General features: G+C 44.0%; 1 protein-coding gene across 1 annotated transcript in view; it reads left to right on the top strand.

Moving 5' to 3' along the window:
* TXNDC5 (thioredoxin domain containing 5) overlaps positions 1 to 22621 on the top strand; it is a 30924-nt gene that overhangs the window by 5688 nt on the left and 2615 nt on the right. Inside the window, exons 3-9 of the mRNA XM_054591934.1 lie at positions 3775 to 3880; positions 12334 to 12430; positions 14791 to 14906; positions 16885 to 16971; positions 17605 to 17745; positions 20634 to 20716; positions 22215 to 22344. Coding sequence (XP_054447909.1) covers positions 3775 to 3880; positions 12334 to 12430; positions 14791 to 14906; positions 16885 to 16971; positions 17605 to 17745; positions 20634 to 20716; positions 22215 to 22344 — 760 coding nt within the window. The remainder of the gene's footprint in view (positions 1 to 3774; positions 3881 to 12333; positions 12431 to 14790; positions 14907 to 16884; positions 16972 to 17604; positions 17746 to 20633; positions 20717 to 22214; positions 22345 to 22621) is intronic.

Below are 22621 nucleotides of genomic sequence, written 5' to 3'. Positions count from 1 at the left end.
ACTGAGCCACACCAGTCAGGGCGTGGTGTCCACTCTTGGGCAGCTGGCCATCTGTGGCCATGTGGCTGTGTACGCCACAAACCATGCCACAGGGAAGATGAAACAACAGGATCTGTAATAGGGCTGAGAGAGCATGTGTTAGGGGGCAACAGAGAGGGGAGTAGAGGGTTCCACATGGACCCGGCTATACAGACTATCTGGCTATAATTCTGTAGATGCTATTCACAGACTTCGAAAGATCCATCTGGGATCACGTGTCCCGGTTTTTATTTAGAAGATATGTCCCCTCGCCCTCCCTCACTGCAAATCATGCACTGTTTTTGTGTTATAAAAAAAGCAAAATGAGCTTACACTCTGCTGAGCGTGGTTTAGGAGGGAACCCCTGTGGCCATGACACACAGGTGTCTGAGAAGAGACTCTTCATTGAAGTCAGGAGGTAGAATGTGCTGCATAAAACATAGTCATGTCAGGGTATTCATAGAGCTACGTGCTGATCTTGTCCTTCCTCTAAACCGGCACTCACCTCAGAGAGATGTGGCGGGCCCTGAATCGGAGAGTGAATGTAAATGCCTGAGCTTTTATGTCATTCTTCCCCTGGCACCTTGAACTGGAGGGAAGGATTGAGAGGGAGGGTGTTTGAGTGCCCACACTCCTACAGGTGGCTCACTGTGCACAGGAGGGTGTTTTGAGGTCTTTCTGTCGAGCCAGAAAGTAATCTTTCTCATATTGGAAAATTTGAGCAGGGGCAGGACTGAATGAAGGAGGTTTCCTAGGGCTGCCTGGCTGAAAGAACAGAAGTTTATTCTCACAGTTCTGGAGGCCTGAAGCCCGAAATCAAGGCATCAGCAGGTCTCGTCTCTCTCTCTGAAATCTGTCAAGGAACCCGTCCTCGCTTCCTCCCAGCTCCTGGCGTTTGCTGGCGGCCTTTGGTGCGTTTGCTGGTGGCCTTTGGTGCGTTTGCTGGTGGCCTTTGGTGCGCCTGGGCTCGCAGCCGCGTCGCTCCAGTCCGCCATCCTCACGTGGCTTCTCATGTGCAGGCCTCTCCGTGTGTCCAAATTTCCCCTTTTTATAAGGACACAGTCACAGTAAATGAGGGCCCACCCTGCGAACCTCAGTTTAATTTGCCTCTCTAAAGACCCTATTTCTACATAAGGTCACATTCTCAGGTACTGTGTTTTAGGACTTCAGCAGATCTGTTTTGGGGGACATAGTTCAAACCATAACACCATATCATCATTAGTAGTGGAACTGTCATTGCACTGTTTGCCAGAGTGACCCATAAATGGCGATTTTCTCCCCTATAGTGACCTTGAAAAAGAAATAGGCTGCCAAAAACAACAACAGCAAAAAACAAATGCCCATGTCGGGGCTGGAGATAACAGAAAAGCTTGGGGTTGTATGTTGGTCTCGTACCCCATAGCTCTCTCACCATCACCTCCTTCATCTCCATCTACAATGAGAATTGAAGTCAGACTGAAAAGCCTGTAAAGGAAGCTCTAATTCTATCCCTAGGATCTAGAAACATAAGGAAGAATCTCAAACTCAGGCAGGCAGATTTTCAATCCAGCAAGAAGTTTTTTAAAAAAATTGTTTTGTTTTGTTTTGCTTCAAGCACACCAAATTAGAAAAATATCAGGTTAGATTTTACTGACTATTAAAGTTAGCAAAGAAATAGGGAATGAGTTTGACAACACCTGGTCCTTTCTGATGTTGGGAAGCTCTTTGGTGGAGGGAGATGCTCAGAGGAGAGAAGGGAGGTAGAGAAGAATAGTAAGCATCTTACAGTTCTCTGGGCAAAGCACATACTTCCAGAGTTTCACACAGTCCCAGGGGTGGGTGTGGGCATTCATAATTGTGAGATCATACCTTGGAGTTGCTTAAAATGTTAAGCTTCAGGAAGTCATAGGCACACTGGCCAAGTCTAGTTAGATTTTGGCTTTTTGTTATGTTTACAAAGGTATAAGCTGCTGAGAAAAACGTCATGTACAAACTGTCCCGAAAAAGTCCGGCTACTGTTAATGTAACGAGAATGGTTTGTGTGACATCAGTGTAACCTGGCATCAAAGGAAAGTGGGCTGGAGTGCACACGCGTGAACAATGACGACTTCGCTGTTCTAGTCAGTGGGGGTGGTAGACGCCATAGAGTGAGCATGCGTTTCATGTGACTGTCACACTCAAAATGACTGAGTGAGTAGAGCAACGGTTTTATGTTAAGTTTGAACATTCCTTCATGGAAACAGTTCAGATGATTCGGGAGGCCACAGCTGTGGGCAACTGGTGATTGGCAGCTCCATCACAACAACGCCCCGACTCAGGCATCACGTCTCATGCAGAGTTTTTGGCAAAACACCAAGTCACCCAGGTAGGTGTCTCAGCACCCCAACAGCCCAGATTTGGTGCCCCGTGACTTCTGACTTCCCAAAACGAAAAGCACCTTTGACAACAGGGCAGCTAATGGTGATTGGGAGAACGGTGTGAGGTCCTAAGGTGCCTATTTTAAAGGGGACTGAGGTGTCATTGCCCTATGTACAGTGTTTCTTGTATCTTCAATAATATCTCTGTTTTTCATATTACGTGGCTGGATACCTTATGGACAGACCTAATATATTCTTTGTTGGAAGCACATTAGTAAAGTCACCTAAGCCCATCACAGGATCTTAGCTTCTGGATGAGGCCAGGAAGCCCATTTTAATTTAAATACCTACTCCAGCCAGTTTTCTCATATAGCCGTGAAATGTCATTATATGGCATTTGGGGAGTTAGATAATCAAACCCACAGTTCTGATTTCTGCACATCTGACTTTTTACACTTTTGACCTTGCGTATTGGGCATCTGCTAACAAACTCCATGTACATACTTGTAGAAGTGTTAGGGGCGTTTTAGATGAATAGTCTTGCCAAAAAAAAAGCTGGTCTGTGTTTTTTCTGTCAATAGCCACATTTCTCCCTCCATCCTTGACACCTTCTCTTAGTTCTGTCAATGGAAGAATTAATCTCCCTTCTCCCACCCCCCTTTCTTTGACACCTTCTACTAAATTTTATCAGCATGTTTTTCCTTTACCAGCAGCATGATAACAGGATCTGGAAGCATTGATTTCAGGCTCTGGAATGTCTTTTGCTCACCTCTGAAGAAATACTTCGTATTCTCTCTGTAGATATCTTCAGAGACTAATATGTGTAGAAAAAAGAAAAGATTCCTTCTCTGTGAGGAAGTGGATAGACTGTATCAGCCAATGTCAAGGTTGTTCTTATAGTTGGAGACTTGAATTCTTACAATATCTGGTTATTCATGCTTTGTAAGAGTCGAATAGCTGACATGGTAACCTGGAAATACATTTATTGCAAAACAGTGCTATTTCTATTACAGTTCTAATTTCAAAAATAAAAAAAGAGCAGGATATAAAAACTATGAAAGCCTGGGAAGGATATCAAACACCTAGCAGGGAAAAGTTTTTGAGTGTTCTACACAACTCAACACTTGTTGCTTGGCATTTAATTCACAGCATCAGGCTTGATGTGTTCACCTCAGTTTTATTTTTCTTGAATAAAATATAAAACGTTTAAAAGTTTAGGATTAAAAGAGTATATTATCTTTTTCTTTTGCAAGTTTTATCAGAGAGTGGCAGATACATGCCTGGCTGCAGCCCATTGATAACTCCTTTTCTGATTGCTTCACTAAACGAGTTTGCTCCCTGAGAAGACGTTGCTCTTTACTCAGAGCAGTTTGAAATGCTCTGAAAATCTGCTCTATCTAATCATTTTTTACCCTTTCAGCTTGAAGTTTTACAAGCCTGGTCAAGAAGCTGTGAAGTACCAAGGTCCCCGGGACTTCCAGGCACTGGAAAACTGGATGCTGCAGACGCTGAATGATGAGCCTGCTGTGAGTGCGCAGAAAACCCCCTCCCTCTCTTTTTCTTCCTACATATTTGGTAATAAAGAGGCCAGTTTAGGTGAAAAATTAGGGATACCTAAAAAGTAAGGCTGATTTTACTTTTTTTTTTGGAAGTAATATAATCTTTTTTAAATATGTATTTTACTGATTGTGCTGTTACAGTTGTCTCATTTTTTTCCTCCCCTTCATTCCCCTCTACCCTACACCACTCCACCCCCTGGCATTCCCTCCCTTAGCTCATGTCCATAGTTCATGTCCATGGGTCGTACATATGAGTTCTTTGGCTTCTCCATTTCCTGTACTATTCTTAACCTCCCCCTGACTATGTTGTACCTATTATTTATGCTGCACCTTTTCTTCCCTGTACCTTTTCCCCCCATTCTTCCCTCTCTCCCTCCCCTCTGTTTTATTGTTCATAGTTTTTAATCTCCTTTTTCATAGGTAAGTCCTTTTAACATTTCATATAAGGGCTTGGTGATGGTGAACTCCTTTAACTTGACCTTACCTGGGAAGCGCTTTATCTGCCCTTCCATCCTAAATGATAGCTTTGCTGGATAGAGTAATCTTGGATGTGGGCCCTTGCTTTTCATGGCTGAAAACTTCTTTTCTGCAAGGTTTCTTTTGAGAAATCAGCTGATAGTCTTATGGGAACTCCTTTGTAGGTAACTGTCTCTTTTTTTCTTGCTGCTTTTAAGATTTTCTCTTTATCTATAATCTTGGGTAACTTAATTATGATGTCCCTTGGTGTGTGCTTCCTTGGGTCCAACTTCTTTGGGACTCAGCTTCCTGGACCTCCTGGAAGTCTATTTTCTTCACCAGATTGGGGAAGTTCTCCTTTGTTATTTTTTCAAATAAGTTTTCAATTTCTTGCTGTTCCTCTAATCCTGGCACCTCTATGATTTGGGTGTTGGAATATTTAAAGTTGTCCCAGAGGTTCCTAAGCCTCTCCTCATTTTTTTGAATTCTTGTTTCTTCATTCTGTTCTGGTTGAATGTTTTATCTCTTCCTTCTGCTCCCAATCATTGATTTAAGTCCTGGTTTCCTTCCCTTTACTGCTGGTTCCCTGTATATTTTTCTTTCTTTCAGTTTGTGTAGCCTTCTCTTTTTCCTCCATTTTGTGACCATATTCAACCAATACAATGAGCACACAGATTACCAGTGTTTTGAATTGTACATCTGATAGGTTGGCTATCTGTTCATCGCTTAGTTCTATTTTTGGAACTTGGATCAGTTCTTTCATTTGGGCCATATTTCTTTTTCTCAGTGTGCCTTTTATATTGGAAGGGGCAGAGACTTACGTGGTCGTTGGGCAGGGCAACCCGGGTCATTGGGTTGTGATGCTCTCTTGCAGCGGTGAAGCGGGGGTGGGGGGGTGTCTGAGAGAGAACAATGCTGCTCGCTTGGCTCTCAGCTGGCTTTCAGTCACTTCCCTCTCTACCCACAAGCAAATTGGGCCCTTCTAGTGCTGATTCCTGGATGGGTAGGTTTTTGTTTTTTGTACATTCTAGGGCCCTGTGGGTCTCCAGCGGACTCTCCTGTGAGGCAGGGAGTTTCTCCTGCTGCCGCAGCCCTCACAGGTTTTTACCTCCAGAAGTTTTGAGGTTTTCTTTTCCCGCACTGGAACCCTGGATTGCAGAGTCTGTCCCACTCCCCAGGTGTTCCTCCAGTTTATCTGCATGCAAATATGGAACCACCCTTTCTGCCATCCACCACATTGCCTGCCCGGCCCTCTAGCTGCTGCCTTCCCACGTGTTCTCTCCGCTCTGGCTGCCCATTTCTGCCCCTCCTACTGGTCTGGATGAATGTTTCTTTTCCAACTCCGCAGTTGTTGGACTTCCATACAGTTCGATTTTCTGGCAGTTCTGGTTATTTTTTGTTTTTTAAATTTGTTGTATTTCTTCTTTGGGTTGTGTGAGGAGGCAAAGTGTATCTACCAATGCTGCCATCTTGACCAGAAGTCTGGAGTTAATGTAATCTTAATACCAATACCCTGGACTCCAGCAAAGGCAGGGCAGAGTGGGCCAGAGACGCCTGAGGAGAGACTGGGGAAGGAGGCCCTGGGGAGAGAACTGAGAGAGTAGCCGGCGGGATCCCAGTGCTCTACTTTTACTTTTTTAGAACTCTGGTGTAACAAGTAAGGATTAACTTTTTTTCCTTCTCAACTTTTTTGTTGTGGTAAAATTTACCATCTTCACTATTTTCAAGTGTACAATTCAGTGGCATTAAGTACATTCATAATGTTGTGCAACCATCACCACCTTCCATCTTCAGAACTCTTTTTATCTATAAAACTGAAACTTTGCAAAATTAAACACTAACTTCGATCCTGTGGCAACCACTATCTACTTTTTTCCTGAATGATTTTAGCTCTAAACACCTTATGTGAGTGGAAAAGATTAATTTTTTAAATACTTTTTAGTAATGAAATACTCATATATACCCAACAGTAGAAAGGAGAATCTAGTGCTGCAGTTTTCAAATGGTGCGCTGCAAGAATTTCTAAAGCATGCAGTACTCGACTATTTAGTCAGGGGCACTGACCTCTTTTCCCTTAGATTGTCAAATAAAAAAACGACAACAGCCAACACAACAGTAGCCATCTAGTGCAAATGAATCAAAATTATAACTAATTTTCTGTCTGAATGGCAAAAAATGTATTTTTTTTTGGTGTGCCACAAAACTTTAGTCATTGGTTCATGTGTGCTATGAGATGAAAAAGGTTGAAAATCACTGGCCTAGTGAATGATGTATGAGTGATGAGAGGTGTATTGAAGACAGTCCCATGTACTCTTCCCCCAGCTTCAGTAATTATCTCAGTAATCAACCTTTTTTTGTCTTACCTGACTCTCTATCTCTTGCTTGGCTGCAGGGTCAGCCCTTATGGAGTGTCATTTTGTAAATATTCGAATGTGTATCTCACAGATCTCTCCTCAGTACTTTTTTAACATGTTCTCACCACTCCCCCTATACTACAATTAGCAGTAATTCCTTAGCATCAGAGATGGACTCTGGCCCACCTGGGGCCGGGCCAGGCCAGGCCAGAGTGTTCTGTGCGGGCCAGCTTTGGCCCTCCTGCCCACCTCCCGCAGCTACCAACTGCTTGTACTCCCACTCCGCATACCCAGAATGTGAATCTTTCCTTTTCCTTTCAACCCTCAGTCTGTAAGACCCTAACCAGCTTTGCTGATAATGTAATTTAATACTCTTAAAACTTTTAGTGTCATAATGTTCCTCCCTACATTACGGGTAATATCAGGAAGTTGGTGGAAACTGTATGATTCCTGAGATATTTTTTAAAGACATAGCTGTGTATAGAATGTTACCTGTTAGGAAAAATGTATAATCCTCTCCCCTCTCCATTTGACTTTGGGAGTCTTGATTTTTTAAAAGAATTATGATCATAAACCATGCATTGTGTCCCTTCATGTGTGGTGCTTTTGGATTAGTGCTGAATGCTCAGGCCCACCGAGGCTAAGTTGGACTTAGACGGTCTATGGAATTGTATTGGTGAGGGACTGGAAGGGTGGCCAGTATTCCCGTGCTATGTGCTTCTGATGAAGAATTTAAGAGCAGCCAAAGTCTTTGAATGTAATTTCAATTTAAAACTTAACTTAGGCTGCTTTATTGTAGCAGGTAGGTATTCCCAGGTGTGGAGGTTCTTGGTGCTCATGTGCAATTCAGCAGTCTTTGTGGGGTTCAGGGGCCTTTGTGGTGCGTCAGCTTTCCCCCAAGTGCTACAGCTAATCAGAAGCCAGCTGCTTCCTGAGTGCACCTGGGCCTCACATTTTAAAGTCTATAAGTATGTGGTGAAGAATGTTGGAATATGGTGTTGAATAAGTTGACCAGAGTCTTATCTAATTTTAGGTAACGGGAAAACCACAAACTTCTCAGAGAATAAATTTGCATCTCAGTCATGGCGAGAAAGCTGGCTGAGCCAGGTGTCACTTTCATGTAGATTTAAACTTCAAATTATTTCCTTTGTGAAAATGTTCTCTAATGAGAGGAAGCTAATTTTAAAGAGGAGTTAATAGTTTCAAAAAAAAGAACTCTTAAAATAAACTTTTCACAAAAAAACCCCCAAAAGACCAATCTCCTACACTGACTTTATTCAAGAAACCAGCAGCCAGTATCAGGATGGCAGAGAGACTTAAATGTCTGTGGGCCGACTTCCCTTTAGTGGGGTGACAGCCCAAAGTACAGGCTGCAAAGGATGGGGAGGCCAGGTCTAGGCCCAGTTAGATGTTTTGAGAAGCAGTGTCCTGTCTCCTTTGGGAGGGTGGGGGGCATGGTTGTGTGGGTTCCACCCATCACCACCCTAGAACCATAGTTTACCCACTGGAATGTCTTAGTCGCTCAGAGCTGTAGGGATCCCACACAGTTGCAGAAACAATGACAGCGTTCAATATTGCAGGAAAAAACTTCATATTGTGAACGGAAAACCCTTTCCAGTTTGAACTTAGCTGTTTATTGTAAGCAAAAACTTTTTTAGAAGTTCTTGTGTGTATTTATACCTATGATACATTTTTATATTTATACAGGATAAATTTTTATATTTATACAGGATAAATTTAGATTCCTTCCTAGTTATAGCAATAATAAAGAAGCTCAAAGAAAAGAAAATCTACCATTTATTACTGTCTACTTCAATTTTTATATTTCCATGTTTCCGTATTTTTTCTTAAACAGTTATAGTCATATAAACTATTTTATTAATGATCTTTTTAGTTATGTTGTCTTTATACTTGATCATATATTATGTGAATTTGCCATAATTCAGCTCTGTTCTGTTATGACTATTTAGTATTTATAATTTTTCTGTCATCAGAAATGCTGTAAGAAACTTGTTATCTTTGTAAAGGACATTTTTTTCCACCTGTCAGTGATATTGTTAGACTATATTCCCAGACAAAATATCAACACAGGAAAAAAAATAAGCAAGACCACGTTTATGGCTCTTGCTCAATATTGGAAGATTGCTTTCTTGAGAATTTAGACTGGGAGCTTTGGGTCAAGATGGCGGCATAGGCAGACATGGCTCGTCTCTTCGCACAACCACATCAAAATTACAACTAATATTTCGAACAACCATCAATCAGAACCATCAGAAATCGAGTTGAATGGAAACCTGACAACTGTGGAATTGAAGAAACCACATCCATCCAGACTGGTAGGAGGGGCGTGGACGCAGAATGGGCTAAGCCCACACTCATGTGGATGGAAACTCAGGAGGGATATCTCGGGTGAGGAGTCCCAGACCCACACCAGGCCCCCCCAGCCCAGGATTCCTGTGTCAGGAAGATAATTCCCCACTACTTCTGGCTGTAAAACCTAGTGGGGATTGAGTCAGTGGAGGAGGCTGCTGGAGCTCTCAGCAGTCACGCATGAATTCACCTACTCAGACTCACTCCCTCTGAGTTCCAGCACCAGAGAGACAGATTGAAGGGGACCAGCGGTACACAGGGAGAGACTGAAGTGTCTGGCATCAGGGTGAGCAGAGGCCATTGTCCCTTTGCTGAGCCCTCCCCCGACAGAGCCGGTAGTCTGGTGCTATATCTGAGACTCCATCAACCTGGCTAACACTGTGAGACCCACCTTGGAGATCCACAGAAGCTCTTCCCCATCCAATTTACACACCCACCCAAGCTGCTTTTCCATAAGAATGGCTGGCCTTTGCTCCTAAATCCTATGAAATAAACAACAGCTGGCTTCAGTGAGCCCTAGTGGCAGCCAGATTAGAGTCACAGTTTGGCTTCACCTAGAAATCCACAAGCCCAACACAAGTAGCGGCCACCTCAGATTGCTTTACAGATCAGGCAGGGTGCCCTGGGCAAAACACAGGTGTGGGCTGACCTTGGCCTGAGCCACCCGGGAAACCCCAGGGCCAGCAGACCCAGTGGACAGCTACAACCCTACCCCAGCATGGCTGATCCTCCGTGGAGGGAGGAGGTTGGTGGTAAGGGGTCACAGCCAGTCCTTGAAGTTGCCTGGCCTGGGCGAATCCCTCCCATTGACCTGTCAATAGCAGTCAAGTCTCAATTACAAGAGGAGGGTGTACCCAGCCCACACAAAGGGTGCACTTTGAGTACCCAGCATGGGTGACAGGAGAGGCTGTGCCACTGGACCCTACAGGACATCTACTAAATTAGGCCACGCTACCAAGACATGGAGTCAAAGCAGCTCTACCTAATACATAGAAACAAGTACAAGGAGGCTGCCAAAACGAGGAGGCAAACATGGCCCAAATGAAAGAACAGATCAAAACTCCAGAAAAAGAACACAATGAAATGGAGAAAAGCAATATATCAGATGCAGGATTCAAAATACTGTTTATTAGGATGCTCAAGGAATATAGTGAGGAGCAGCATAAAAAAGACCCAGACAGAAACGAAGGATACAATAATTAAAATAAGGAACAATTTACAGGGAAACAACAGTAGAATGGATGGAGCTAAGAATCAAATCAATGATTTGGAACATAAGCAGAAAACAACTGTGCAGAACAAGAAGAACAAAGAATTTAAAAAAATGAGGATAGTATAAACAGCTTCTGGGACAACTTCAGGAAATTTAATATTTGCCTCAAAGGGGTGCTCTGGCACCCTTCTGAGGAGAAGAAAAAGCAAGAAATTGGAAATATCTCTGAAAAAATAGTGAAAGAAAACTCCCCTAATTTGGAGAAGGAAATAGACATGCAAATTCAAGAAGCACAGAGAGTCCCAGTTATGATGGATGTAAAGAGGCCCACTCCAAGACACGTAATTATTGAAAGGCCAAAAGGTAAAAGTAGGGACTCTTAAAAGCAAGAGAAAAGAAGTTAGTTACAGTAACATTGCCAGATGGGAGAGGGGTGGGGGAGAATTGAAGAGGTGAGGGGATTAAGAAGTACAAATAGGTAGTTACAGAATAGCCATTAAGATGTGAAGTACAGCATAGGAAATGGAGTCACCAAAGAACTTGTACCCATGAGCCATGGACAGGAACAAAGGTGGAGGGATTGCCTGAGGGAGTGGGAGATGCTGGGGGCGGGGGGCAAAGTGGGAAAAGTCAGGACAACTGTAATAGCATAATCAATAAAACATAATTAAAAAATAAAATTAAAAAAACACTCTAGAGTGTACTCATTTCTGTGATGTGCTGTGGTGTTCCTATGAGGGCGGGGACCCCTCCGGTGTCTGCCCCAGAGCACAGGAAGTGAAAGTGTCCCCTAGGTGCCATGAATAACACCTTAATACAATAGCCCTTTGAACATCTTAAATTACACAGAGTGTTTTGTTTCACCTTTTTGGAACTCAGCTGCTGTTCATTTAGCTGTCATTCTCTTGAGCATCCTTTTGTGTAGGTGCTTAGCACTTGGAAAGTTTGACAAGCCGGCCACAGAAAGGAAAACTTAATGGGCTTTATGATTCAACTCTGTACACCTTTGAGCTGTCAGCACTTTTAAAGCTTTTAATGACATAACTTGGGTATTCTTTTTAATAGAAATATGAAGTGTCACAAAGCAATTGAGTAATACCCATGTGTCTACAGCAAACTGGTGATTCAAAGATCTTTCCTTCACCCCAGCTGTACTAGCCTCAAAGTCACAGAAATGTAGAATTGTGTAATAAGTACTGTGGTAACTATATAGTTGTACATATTGGTGTTTGCTCAGGTACTGGCAGAAGCATCTTTCTTAAAAAGCCACTTCTTGCACCTTCGTTGTTTGTTTCTGTCCCAAACTTAGTAATGTGATTAATAGCCTTTCTTAAAATTACAGCTCCCGTTTGCCTGTGGTTTTCTCTTTGTTGCGTTGATTCATCTAGATTTACCTTCTCATCACCTACTTTTCTCCTTTATCATCCTTCAGAGTTTTACCTTCCTTCACAGCTTTTTTTTGTTTTTATTGTTGTTTGTTTTTCATCATTTGTATGAATAACAGATAGCCAGGCTGCCCTTTTCCCTGGTGGTTTTCATTCTCAGTTTTGTCCATTTTGCTACCTCTGCGTGTTTAGGTACTTCTTCCTTCAGAGCCATTCTGTCAGGAATTTAATTTTGTAGTCTAGGTGAAATCTCAGATCGCATTTCAAACAGCAGGACAGAGTGCTAGTTTGGGGAGGGCCTGTCCTTCAGTTTGTCTGCTCTGTTTAGTTGTGTTCAGAGTCGTAAAAGATAGGTTGAGGTCAGGATGGCTGTCCCCTACTTCCCTCCACTGTCAGTCTTAGGACATTGCTGGGGAAGGAGGAGGCGGTTGTTGGCGAGGGGCTTCTTACTGAATCGTCCGGGGACCTGACCGCCCACTCCTGCTCTGGGCTCCCTCAGCACAGCACCACCCTGCATAGCTGCAAGGTAGCCAGGTGAGGAAGGAGATCTGCAAGAGGCTCTGGACAGACACAGCTCACCTCCCTGATGGGTTTCACTAAGTTTTTACTGACAAACTCTGTGTTCTTGTTTATTCCTATTAGACACCAGAACCAGAAGTAGAACCGCCCAGAGCCCCTGAGCTCAAGCAGGGGCTGTATGAGCTCTCCGCGAGCAACTTCGAGCTGCACGTCGCACAAGGTATGGCAGGCACATCTGGGGGCATTCCTGGTGGGGTACATACCTCTTAGAGCCGCTGACCATCCGTCAGTCCCTGGTTTGATGGGCTTGTCCTTCTTGCCACTTGAGGGCTCACGGAAAGCAGAGCCTGTCACACTAAGTCAGTATTTCTCTCTTCAGGACCCATTATATCATAGTTTATTGCTCTTCCTCTTGGAAATTATTACTCCTTTTGTCTCTATTCTTATAGAAATGAGAATTTTAATGCTAAGCTAAAGCCATAGGTGTGGAAATTTGGAGTTCACAAATCATGAGTGACACACTTGATTTGTACACTTGCTGGACAGTGTGCATCCTTGGCTAAGAAAGTGTGTTTATGTCCATGTTGATCATGTGCTTATTGATCTGAGGTAGAAACAGCACTTTCTCCTGTCCGTTTAAACTACAATTTAGTTTGTTTAGTGGAACTGTTATAACATGTGAATTAGAGTACGTGCTCTTTACGCTTAAAATCTTTTTTTAGATTACATCTCACTTTTTAAAGTGGTCTACTAAATATTAAAATGATCTATGTACAACTTCTGATATCAATAAGTCCTCCTCTCTTCACACGTTTCAGAAGAGTTGGTTCAGCAGTGAATGACTCGAAAGTAAATTCAGCTTTCTTGCTGACTCCATTCTCAAATACTACCATGGAGAGAAATCCTCCCGTAAGACTGGGTTGGAAATGTTGTGGAAAAGGGTTTAAAATCGTATCTGGCCTTGTAAGTTCGTGCCTGCTGAGAGTCAGCCCCACCACACTCCAAATAAGTGTCCAAATAAGTTCTCCCCCACCACATTTAAGGTCAAAAATAATTGTGATGCCTTTGACTGTTTTCCATTTCATTAAAGATGGCCATTCAATTTGTACCACTGCTCTGGCGGTGGAACTTTAAGGGGTTTCCCCCTGCAGGGGATTCTCTTTAATTTGAGACTGGCTTGGGCTCCCTGCATATGTGCTCCCAAAGTCACCTTGTTATAGCCCACTTCTGCAAGCCCTTCCTGGTCCCTCCCTAAGCAGGTCATTGCTGAAGGGCAGGGTTCTAGAGATGCTACCTCTGCTGCTTGCATGAGGCTACAGCCTCATTTCAGTTTGGTCTCAGCCTGACATCTTTTAGGTCCAAGGTGGTCAAAGTAGAAGAGCCTAGGAAAAAAAAAATCTTTAACATCTAAGTAATGACATTTGAGGGTTTGTTTTGTTTTTTTCCTCCTAGCCAAGGGAGTAATTTTCAGGTTTTTATTTTAATTTGTGTTTATTGATTTGAGAGAGAGAGAGAGAAACATAGATTTGTTGTTCCACTTAGGCATTCATTGGTTCACTCTTGTATGTGCCCTGACCAGAGAGCATACCAGCAGCCTTGGCCTATTGGGGCACTACTGGGCCAGGGCAAAATACTCATTTTTAAGCCTTCTATTTTGTGAAATAAAACACAGATTTAGGAAACGAATGTAGGGCTTGGTGAATTGTTATAAATTGGTCCCCTGCAACCATTGTTCAGTTCAAGAAATAACGCTGCCAGCTGCCCTGTACCCCATCCCCACCCCCAGAGGAGGCGCTGTCCTGGCTTTCATGGAAACCACTCCTTGTTTTTCTTTGTGGTTTCATCACTCAAGTGTCTGCTACTAAACGCTGTAGTTTAGTTTGGTCTTTTTAAAATATATCTCACTTAAATCTGTTTAATCTACATATACCCTCAACATTTCTTCCTTCCTTAACATTCCGTTTGCTCGCCACATAGGTTGTTTGACTTGTAGAGATCCCTACAGCGTGGCCTTTGCTGATTTGTCTCCCCATTGGTGTGGTTTAACAGGTGTCCCTGATTGCTCTAGTCCCTGTGACCTGCTATTTGGATCGAGGGACATTATCAGTTTTCATTAGGCATTTTTGGGGGGGTTTGGGCAGGACTTCATAGCTGCTGAAGTCTCTTTGTGATGTCAGTGCCTAGATTTGTTAATTCATTCTGGATACCAAATGCCACTGGTCTAATTCAAGCATCCTACCTTCATTTTTTCAGCAAGAGAAACTTGCCCTGACTTACCACTTGGTTATCCAAGACAGGATAAATGCCTGATTCTTTCACTTTATTTCCAGTTTTCCAAATAATAAGTTGGTTCCCTGTTGTCCTCCAAAGATGACAAATTAGTTTTTGTTTTGAGGATTGTTACACACCCATGGATATAGACATTTTTGATGGAGAGCCACTTTTTACCAGTTAAAGGTTTCACACTAAACTGAGCTTTGCAAGAGGACAAAGATCAGGCGCTTCCATTCAATCTCTAGTTAGGTGTCATGTCAATTACATTCCCTTTTCCCCCTTCTCTGCCCTGGCTCCCCACGGAAGGCGACCACTTTATCAAGTTCTTCGCTCCATGGTGTGGTCACTGCAAAGCTCTGGCTCCGACCTGGGAGCAGCTGGCTCTGGGCCTTGAACATTCCGAAACTGTCAAGATTGGCAAGGTAAGTGAAAGCCCTTATTAAACTGGAAATAGACTGCCTTTGGCTGGATTAATTAGCAGAGTAGCCCATTATTCATTCTGTGTGCAAAGTCACAAACTTGATTTATTATTTCCATTTAGTGTGCCACTTGATAATTCATTTCACCTTCCCAGATGGCAGCCTGGTTTCACATGTGCTGGCTTTTCCACAGCCTAGAGATAAATTATGGCTTGGGCTCCTCTGTTTATTTTGAAGTGATGGCCAATTCTGAATTGGCAGCTCAGAACCCTTTCTGCAGAGATAGCGGGCAGAGCCTTAGAGAATGTTCACTGGACGCCCTTGGAGATTGTCCACATTTGATCTCACCCAAGAGCTCCTTCCTGAAGGACGCACGGCTCCGTTGCCACACAGACACGCAGAAGCCCCTCCCGGTGGTGAGCCCCAACTTGCTCTGCTGCCTGGAATTCTTTCCAACTTTTCCCACTTCATGCAGAGAAGCCAGAAGTGATGTCTAACAACCTCTGTACCATCAAACACTTTTTAATCTTATCCATCTTCTGGCACTTACCCTGCCTGGATCTCCTTTAATAAAAATCTCATTTTCTGCATTGCCAGGGGGCTGATTTCTATACAGAAGTAATGCTATCTGTCCAGGAACTCTAGTTAATGAGACAATCTGCTCAGCATGGTGAGATGGTCAAAAGCATAAATCTGGGAGTCAGATAGACCTGGCTGGCCCACCTAGGGCAACCTCTCCACACCTCACTCTCCCTCTTTGTGAAACTGAGATAAGACCTAACTGTGGTGGTGAAGAGGATGAAAGTAAGAAGCTTAGCATGGTGCTTGGCACGGAGCAGATGGCTAGTAAATGGAAATAGGTGCTTTTATTTAAATGGAATTTGCAGGGGTGCCTGCAACTTTCCATAATATGTTCTAGTATATATGTGTATGATTGTGATTTTATATTTATTGAACATTTCATGGAAGTAATCATCAAATAATTTTCTTGTCTTCTGTATCCTTTAAATTATTTTTTGAACTTTGATGGGAAATTATTTTCAGTTTATGTCACTAGAGTGGACATAGTCTCAGTAACTGCCATGTGGCCCTTCATCTCTGGACAGACATGTGCCTGGGGTAGACTGGACCCCCAAAATGCATCCCCATCCTCAGTTTTAGTTTGAGGCTTCCTGTGCCTTAGTTTAACACTTTTAACTGCTCTTTGAATAGCAGTTAAAAGTTATAGTCTCTGTGTTACTATAACACAGTCTTATGTGTTATAGTAACATTTTCATCCTACTTTATTGACATAGTGAAAAACAATGTAGTCCCACATAGTTGATTTTAATGCCAGTAGAAAAAGAAAGAAATGACTTAGGAAAAAATGTTTCATGGACATGTTGACCAAGCAGAATCTTATGAAGATTTAAAAGAAGTAAAATATCTGAAGAGCTACGATAGATAGTTGGTAAATTGAGCTTATCGAATTAAGGACACAGTATAATCTTAATTCCACATCTTCTCAGTTTTCTCTTATGATATACCAAGTACTTCTATTTAAAATTGACTTCTTTATCCCCCTTGATTTTAAAACTCTATAAGTTTGAGCGTGAAAGTAACTCTCTGAGCTAGCACTGTGACAGGTTTGGGTGTCAGGCACCGATGTCCAGGCCCGCCCCTCCCCAGATGTCAGGCGAGGCTCCCCTTCTCCTCCTTATTAACCTGCTCGAGGTAAAGTTTTGCTTCCTAAAAATGGGCGTTTTAGTGAGAGAAATAAGTCATGTCTCTCAAATCTTGTCATCCTGCTCCCTTAGCTCAAGTGTATTTTGGGGCAGCTTTAGGAAAAGTCTCCGCAGAAACTGCAGCTTGCTGGCAGAGATGCTATAGATTGGGGCTTTAGAATTTTTCTTTTAAAAAAAGACTAGCAAGTACCCAGTAGTCCATTTTAATCAGAAAGGCTCACAAAAAGACCGACTTGGAATGTGATCTATAATTATAGGTTGACTGTACACAGCACTATGAACTCTGTTCAGGAAACCAGGTTCGTGGCTACCCTACTCTTCTCTGGTTCCGAGACGGTAAAAAGGTACGTCTTAGTGTTGAGACAAAATAAGGTTTCCCTTAACCACAGTGGGCTGAGTTGTCAAGTGGCTTAACAGGCATGGCAAATTGCCAGTATGGATTGTTTGGGCACTGGTTTAAAGGAATATATGTACTAGAACAAAAATGCCTTTCTCTTAATAAGATTTGGGTAGTTGAGAAAAACTGTCAGTTATACTATCTTGAAACCTTTCATTTGGCCAAGGTTATCACTAGAGTAACCAAGGTGCACTGTCCTAGGATAACTGAGCTCTGATCCTGACTTCTGAGCAGGGGTAATGGTCACTTTTCTTGGTGGGGTTCTCACGCCCTGCCTTCCGCCCCTGGCTGATGGTCAGCCTCTCAGAGGATCTGAGTTGGCACCCAAGCTTCTGTGACTCCCAGCTCTGCAGAAGGAAGAAGCCATAAAGTTCTCTCACCAAAGCCAAATCCTCAGTTTATAATCTGTGCTCTCCCATTCAAATTTGAGCACGCAAACCTTGCATAGCCCACACAGCCACGGGAAGACATCTGATGGGAGGAGGGTTCATGTGGGCAGTGGGGTCGGAGGAGGTGTGAGTGGTTCAAGCACTCAGGCGCACTAACAGGGCCGTGTTGCTGTGTGCCCTTATCTGGACAGATTGACCAGTACAAGGGAAAGCGGGATCTGGACTCGCTGAGGGAGTACGTGGAATCGCAGCTCCAGAGTGTGGCCAGGGGCGCCCCAGAGACCGCCCAGCCCTCTGAGGCCCCTGTGCCGCCTGCAGAGCCTGAGGACAAGGTGGGTGCACACCCAGCACTGCCCAGAGGGCGCGCTCCATTCTCTGATGCTTGGGGCAGAAGGACAGCTTAAGGACAGTACAGAGTCATCCAGATGATGGTTGCCACTGACTTTTCAATATGAAGCAAATTTTCTTTGACTACTTTTGCATTCATTTAAGGGGTAAAAGGAAAAAAGCCTCCGTGAAATTGAGGTGAGGAAGATGCTGAGTGGAGTCAGAATCGCTGGGAAATTTCTCCCTTTGATTCAGTCTCATTACTGTACTTGAGGATATTTGCTCTGAAGGCTTGTCTTCTGCCTCTTGGGCCTGCATTTCTGTTCATTTCCACAATGTGCAGCAGTCATGTTACTCTAGCCTGGGGCTTATAAAGATCCTGAAAGATCCACAGCGGAAAAGCTATGCTGTGTGCGCCGGAAGTGAAGGCACACAGCTGTCGAACATTTGCTTGGCTTGGGCAGTCTCTGACTCCCTGAGGGGCGCCTTCATTCATTCTGACAGTGTGAGGTTCCCGATTCATTTGTCCTGTGATTATCAAGCCCTTGTTATGTTTCAGGCCCTATCCTTGGCCACCGGGGAACAAAAACAAGGCCATTTTCCTGCCTGTGCAGAGTGGGGGGGCATGAGATCACACACACACAGATCCCGCAGGGGCTATGATGAGTGCCTGCAGGGCCGGTCACCGTTGTTTGAGGGGTGGGGGCAGATGGGCAGGAAGGCTGGCCTGATGGAGGAAGAGCGTGAGCAGTAGCCCTGCGGTGGGAACCAGCCGGGCATTCTGGGGCAGGCAGGTGGTCGGCTGGAGAGGGTGGTTAGAGAGAAGGGGGCGTGGCGGGGGGGTACCGGGAGGATGCCGGAAGGGAGCCATAGGAGCTGGTTGCAGGGATTTTGTGCTTTATTTATAGGGATCCAATGGAGGGTTTGAATTTTGGAAAGAGGACTGGCAACAGCACGCATGAGAGATGGAAAACTGATGGTGTATTAGGTCATAAAAGATAATGAGACCCCAAAGTGAGGCTGTGACAGTGGGAATGGAAGGAAGGGGTAGAACTAGCATTAAGGAGTCAAATCTGTGAGCACAGTTAGGAGGGCGGGGTCTGAGCTGGCTCAGATTTCCAGCACATCTGGTGCAGCATGGCACCAAGCACAAGAAAAGGGCCAGCGGGGAGCAAGGAGATACATTTGGTTTTCAGGGCTGTGATGGATATTTAGACAGCAATGTCCAATGGACAGTTAAATATTACCAGTCTGGAGCTAAAGCAGGTTATCTATACTAGGATTGTGTGTGTGAAGCTTTCAGGAGAAGCTGACGCTGAAGCCATGGGTAAAAACAGATTAAGGGGAGTCAAAATAATGTTTTTGCAGGAAAACAATGCTTGGATTTCCTAACTAAGAACCATAAGCCCTGTTTGTCAACGTATTTCTAAACTAGAATATTTAATGTTACTACTTCAGTTGACACAGCTATACTTTGTAGCCTGCCAAATCCTTACGTGGGACGCTGGGACACCGGGGGCACAGGAGGGGGCAGGGTGAGAGGGCAGCCGTCCCACACGCCCGAACGCCTCCCCAGTGGCTCTCCCGCCCTCAGCATTCACAGCAGAGACCACGGCTCGCCGGAGCCGGCTCTCCCGGAACCCCAGGTGTTTGGAATTGGAAACACCAGTGGAGCCACCCACCCACCGTCCCGGGGTCGGGGAGTAATGGGCCTCCTCGTCCCCACAGCCCCGCCCGTAGTGGGACTCTTGCAGGTTGTGGACTGTCTGGGTGTTAGCTAAAAGTTGAAGTTTTGGTTTAAGAAGTAAACAAATGATTTTGTACTTGTTATGACCACATATGTTAAAGGAGTGTGTGTGTCATGGTGGTTATAAAGGTCACCCTAAATTGAGTATAATTATATGGTATGGATGTTTTCATCAAACATAGAATGGTTTCTATTTATAATAGTTTTCCACCATTAAGTGGGTCTTTCAGTCAGTGTGGCGTCATATTTCTGAACATAAAGAAAGATGGCAGTGTTCTGCAATGGCCCCCTGGCACACTCCGCCTCCCCATCACTGACAAACGTTACTCGATGCCAGACTCACGTGGAGCGGCCCTGGTACATTTGGCCACATGATAAATCATCCATATTCCTGCTCTCACGAGAAAATCGCTGATGTGTTTTTGGAGAAACACAAGACATGATGTTCTGAAGAATGACTGAGATAGAATCACTTTAGAGCAGACTGCCTTGTCGCACCTTTCTCTTAATTTATCCAGCCAGAGCTTAGATGAACAGTTTTTACATTTACTTTGAATTTAAAAATGGAGAAAAGTCTTTTATATGTAAAACACATCATTGCCTGTGCCTCTGTAACTTTTTGTAAGGTCCTCCTATGACACAGAGAAGATCAGTTTTATGAATCCACGTAACATGAGAGTGGTTGAGTCAGGGGGAGAAGCCGCGTGCGCGCGGACTTCAGGAGGGCCAGTCAGTGGGCGTGTGGGTCTGGTTACTGTTGGGAGCTCCCAGCCTGGGAGGTCCAGCTTCCACCCTGTTGCCTGGAACCGCCTGGTCCACACTGCAGAGCCCCAAAGGACAGCAGCTGCACCTGAACTCCCTTGGGCAGGTGGGCAGCAGAGCTCTGGACTGGGTCCTGCCACCTCCTCAAGGCATCTCCTGGGCCCAGGGCCCATGGGGCCCGTAATGAGTCTCTGCCCTTCAGAGGCCTCTGCTCTTCCCTTTTGTGTCATTTGTGAAGTGCAAGTTGTATGGATATTTTTTGGTGACCTGGGAGTATACATAAAAATATTTTAAAATATTGATTCATATTTCTGTAATCCCAAAGCATGATCCCGCTGTGCTCTAAGTGCTGTATTTGAACTGTGGCTTTTCCATCCCCTGAAGGGCACTGTATTGGCACTCACAGAAAATAATTTCGATGACACCATTGCAGAAGGAATAACCTTCATCAAGTTTTATGCTCCATGGTAAGTGGCTCTGCAATTAGAAACTACTTTGTCCTAATGCACTTCAGTCCCGTCGTATTTTTCAGCTCAGTAGCCAGCCCTCCAAGCTCATTGTTGGACGGGTATTACATTGACCCCCAGGTTATGTTGTAGGAAATAAGGACATGTTGTCATTATGCTCCTTTGTTCAGGTATGTTCAAGTTTGGTGGTATTCATAAACATTTATGGTGAATGACGTTAATTTATTTTAAAGTTCAGTCTGCTTTGGAGAAAACATAGTAACGGAGGAGAATTACGGTGGCCATACAAAACCTAAGTTTTGTGGTATTTGTGTGCTTTTCCAAATAAATGGCTTTTTTGTTAACTATACCATGAACATCATGTTGTAGCTTTGCTCCTTAATCTTTTTACATGTTACAGAGAAGGCCAGTCGAGTTCAGCTTTCTGTTAGCACCTTTCAGTATGTTACCTGATCACCCGCCACTTTCCTGCCACATGGCTGAGGGGCCAGAGCAGAGAGGGGCTGTGTGCACATGGTCTGAGAACAGGGCCACCTGAAGGGGTGGGAAGACGAGAGGCCCCAGACTTCCCATGAGCTGCTGTAATTCAGCATGTCCTGTAATTTCTTGAAACTTCAGTTTCCTCAGTTGTAAAATCGAAGAAGGCTTTTTCTTCTCAAATGAAACATTCCTTTTGGGAAAGCAGAGGATGGAGGAGAGTGTAAGATTCTATATTTAAAAGTGAACAAGTACAGTCACCACGTGTCATAGTTGTTCTTCTGTTTGTTTCATTTTGGATATTGGTGAGAAACCATAATAGCAGAGATAAAAAGTTAATGAGCACATGACTCATATGAGTTGTGCAATTTTAATTCTTAAAAAATAAGAAACACTAGTAAATAATGCCTTTAAAACTGTTCTCTATTTTTTAAAAAAACCTAAAGCTGTAGGTCAAATTTGAAGACAGAAGCTCCCCTTTTATTGAAGGGGAGCAGCACCTCGCAGTGGGGGAGGGTCAGAAAAGGGCCGCAGTAGCAGTAGAGGGGAGGGTTTGAATGAAACTTGGTTGTAGCCTCGGTGCTCACACCAGATCACTGACACCTGAGGGGGGTCTGTGATGCTGTTTTGAAATGTTGAGACCATAAGCAATCAAATCTAAAATGTTTTTGGCATTCAAATAATTTTAAAAATAAATGTTTGCAGTCTGTTTTGTTTCCTGTTTAGTTCCTTCTGCTCATGGTGCATTCACAAAAGCCAGTTTGCCTGACTTACCGTATCATAGAAATGGTTTCAGAATCCAAATTTGTTTTCAGAGAAGCTTGCTCCTATCGGGTTATCCAAAACTCTACTTTAGAGTGGATTTGACTTCCTTGTTTAGAATAGGGAGGAAGAGAATGGGAGAATGTGGCGTTGTATAAATTTCTAGGCAATTGTTGACTGCCTCATAGAAAAACAAGGCTTGGCTTTGCTGTGAAATGGGCCCAGGACTTCAACCAGGCTGTCATTGTTCTGTTTCTAGGTGCGGTCATTGTAAGAATCTGGCTCCTACTTGGGAGGAACTCTCTAAAAAGGAATTCCCTGGTTTGGCAGAGGTCAAGATTGCTGAAGTGGACTGTACAGCTGAACGGAATATTTGCAGCAAGTTCTCGGTGAGTACCTGTGGATGGAAGGAAACACTTACAGGGATGCTAAGTTATTGGGGGCAGATCCCCGGTAGGGTTGGAATTTGGTATTGTGGACTCAACCGAGATAACTCACGCTGCCCTCACCCCTTCAACAAAGCACTCTGTGTGTCCTTCTGAGGTGTTTTGTTTTTTTCACTTTGAAAAGCAAGAGATGCTCTCAAAAAGAAAGGCTTTCTCCCTCTGCTACTATACACATTTCAGTGGGGGTTTTAGGCCTTGCCCTCTGTGTATGAGGCTGGGC

The sequence above is a fragment of the Pteronotus mesoamericanus genome, unplaced genomic scaffold (assembly GCF_021234165.1).
Source record: "Pteronotus mesoamericanus isolate MK-2021 breed Mesoamerican mustached bat unplaced genomic scaffold, CSHL_Meso_final scaffold_31, whole genome shotgun sequence".
In the NCBI taxonomy this organism is placed as follows: Eukaryota; Metazoa; Chordata; class Mammalia; order Chiroptera; family Mormoopidae; genus Pteronotus; species Pteronotus mesoamericanus.
This window is presented reverse-complemented; position numbering and strand designations above follow the sequence as displayed.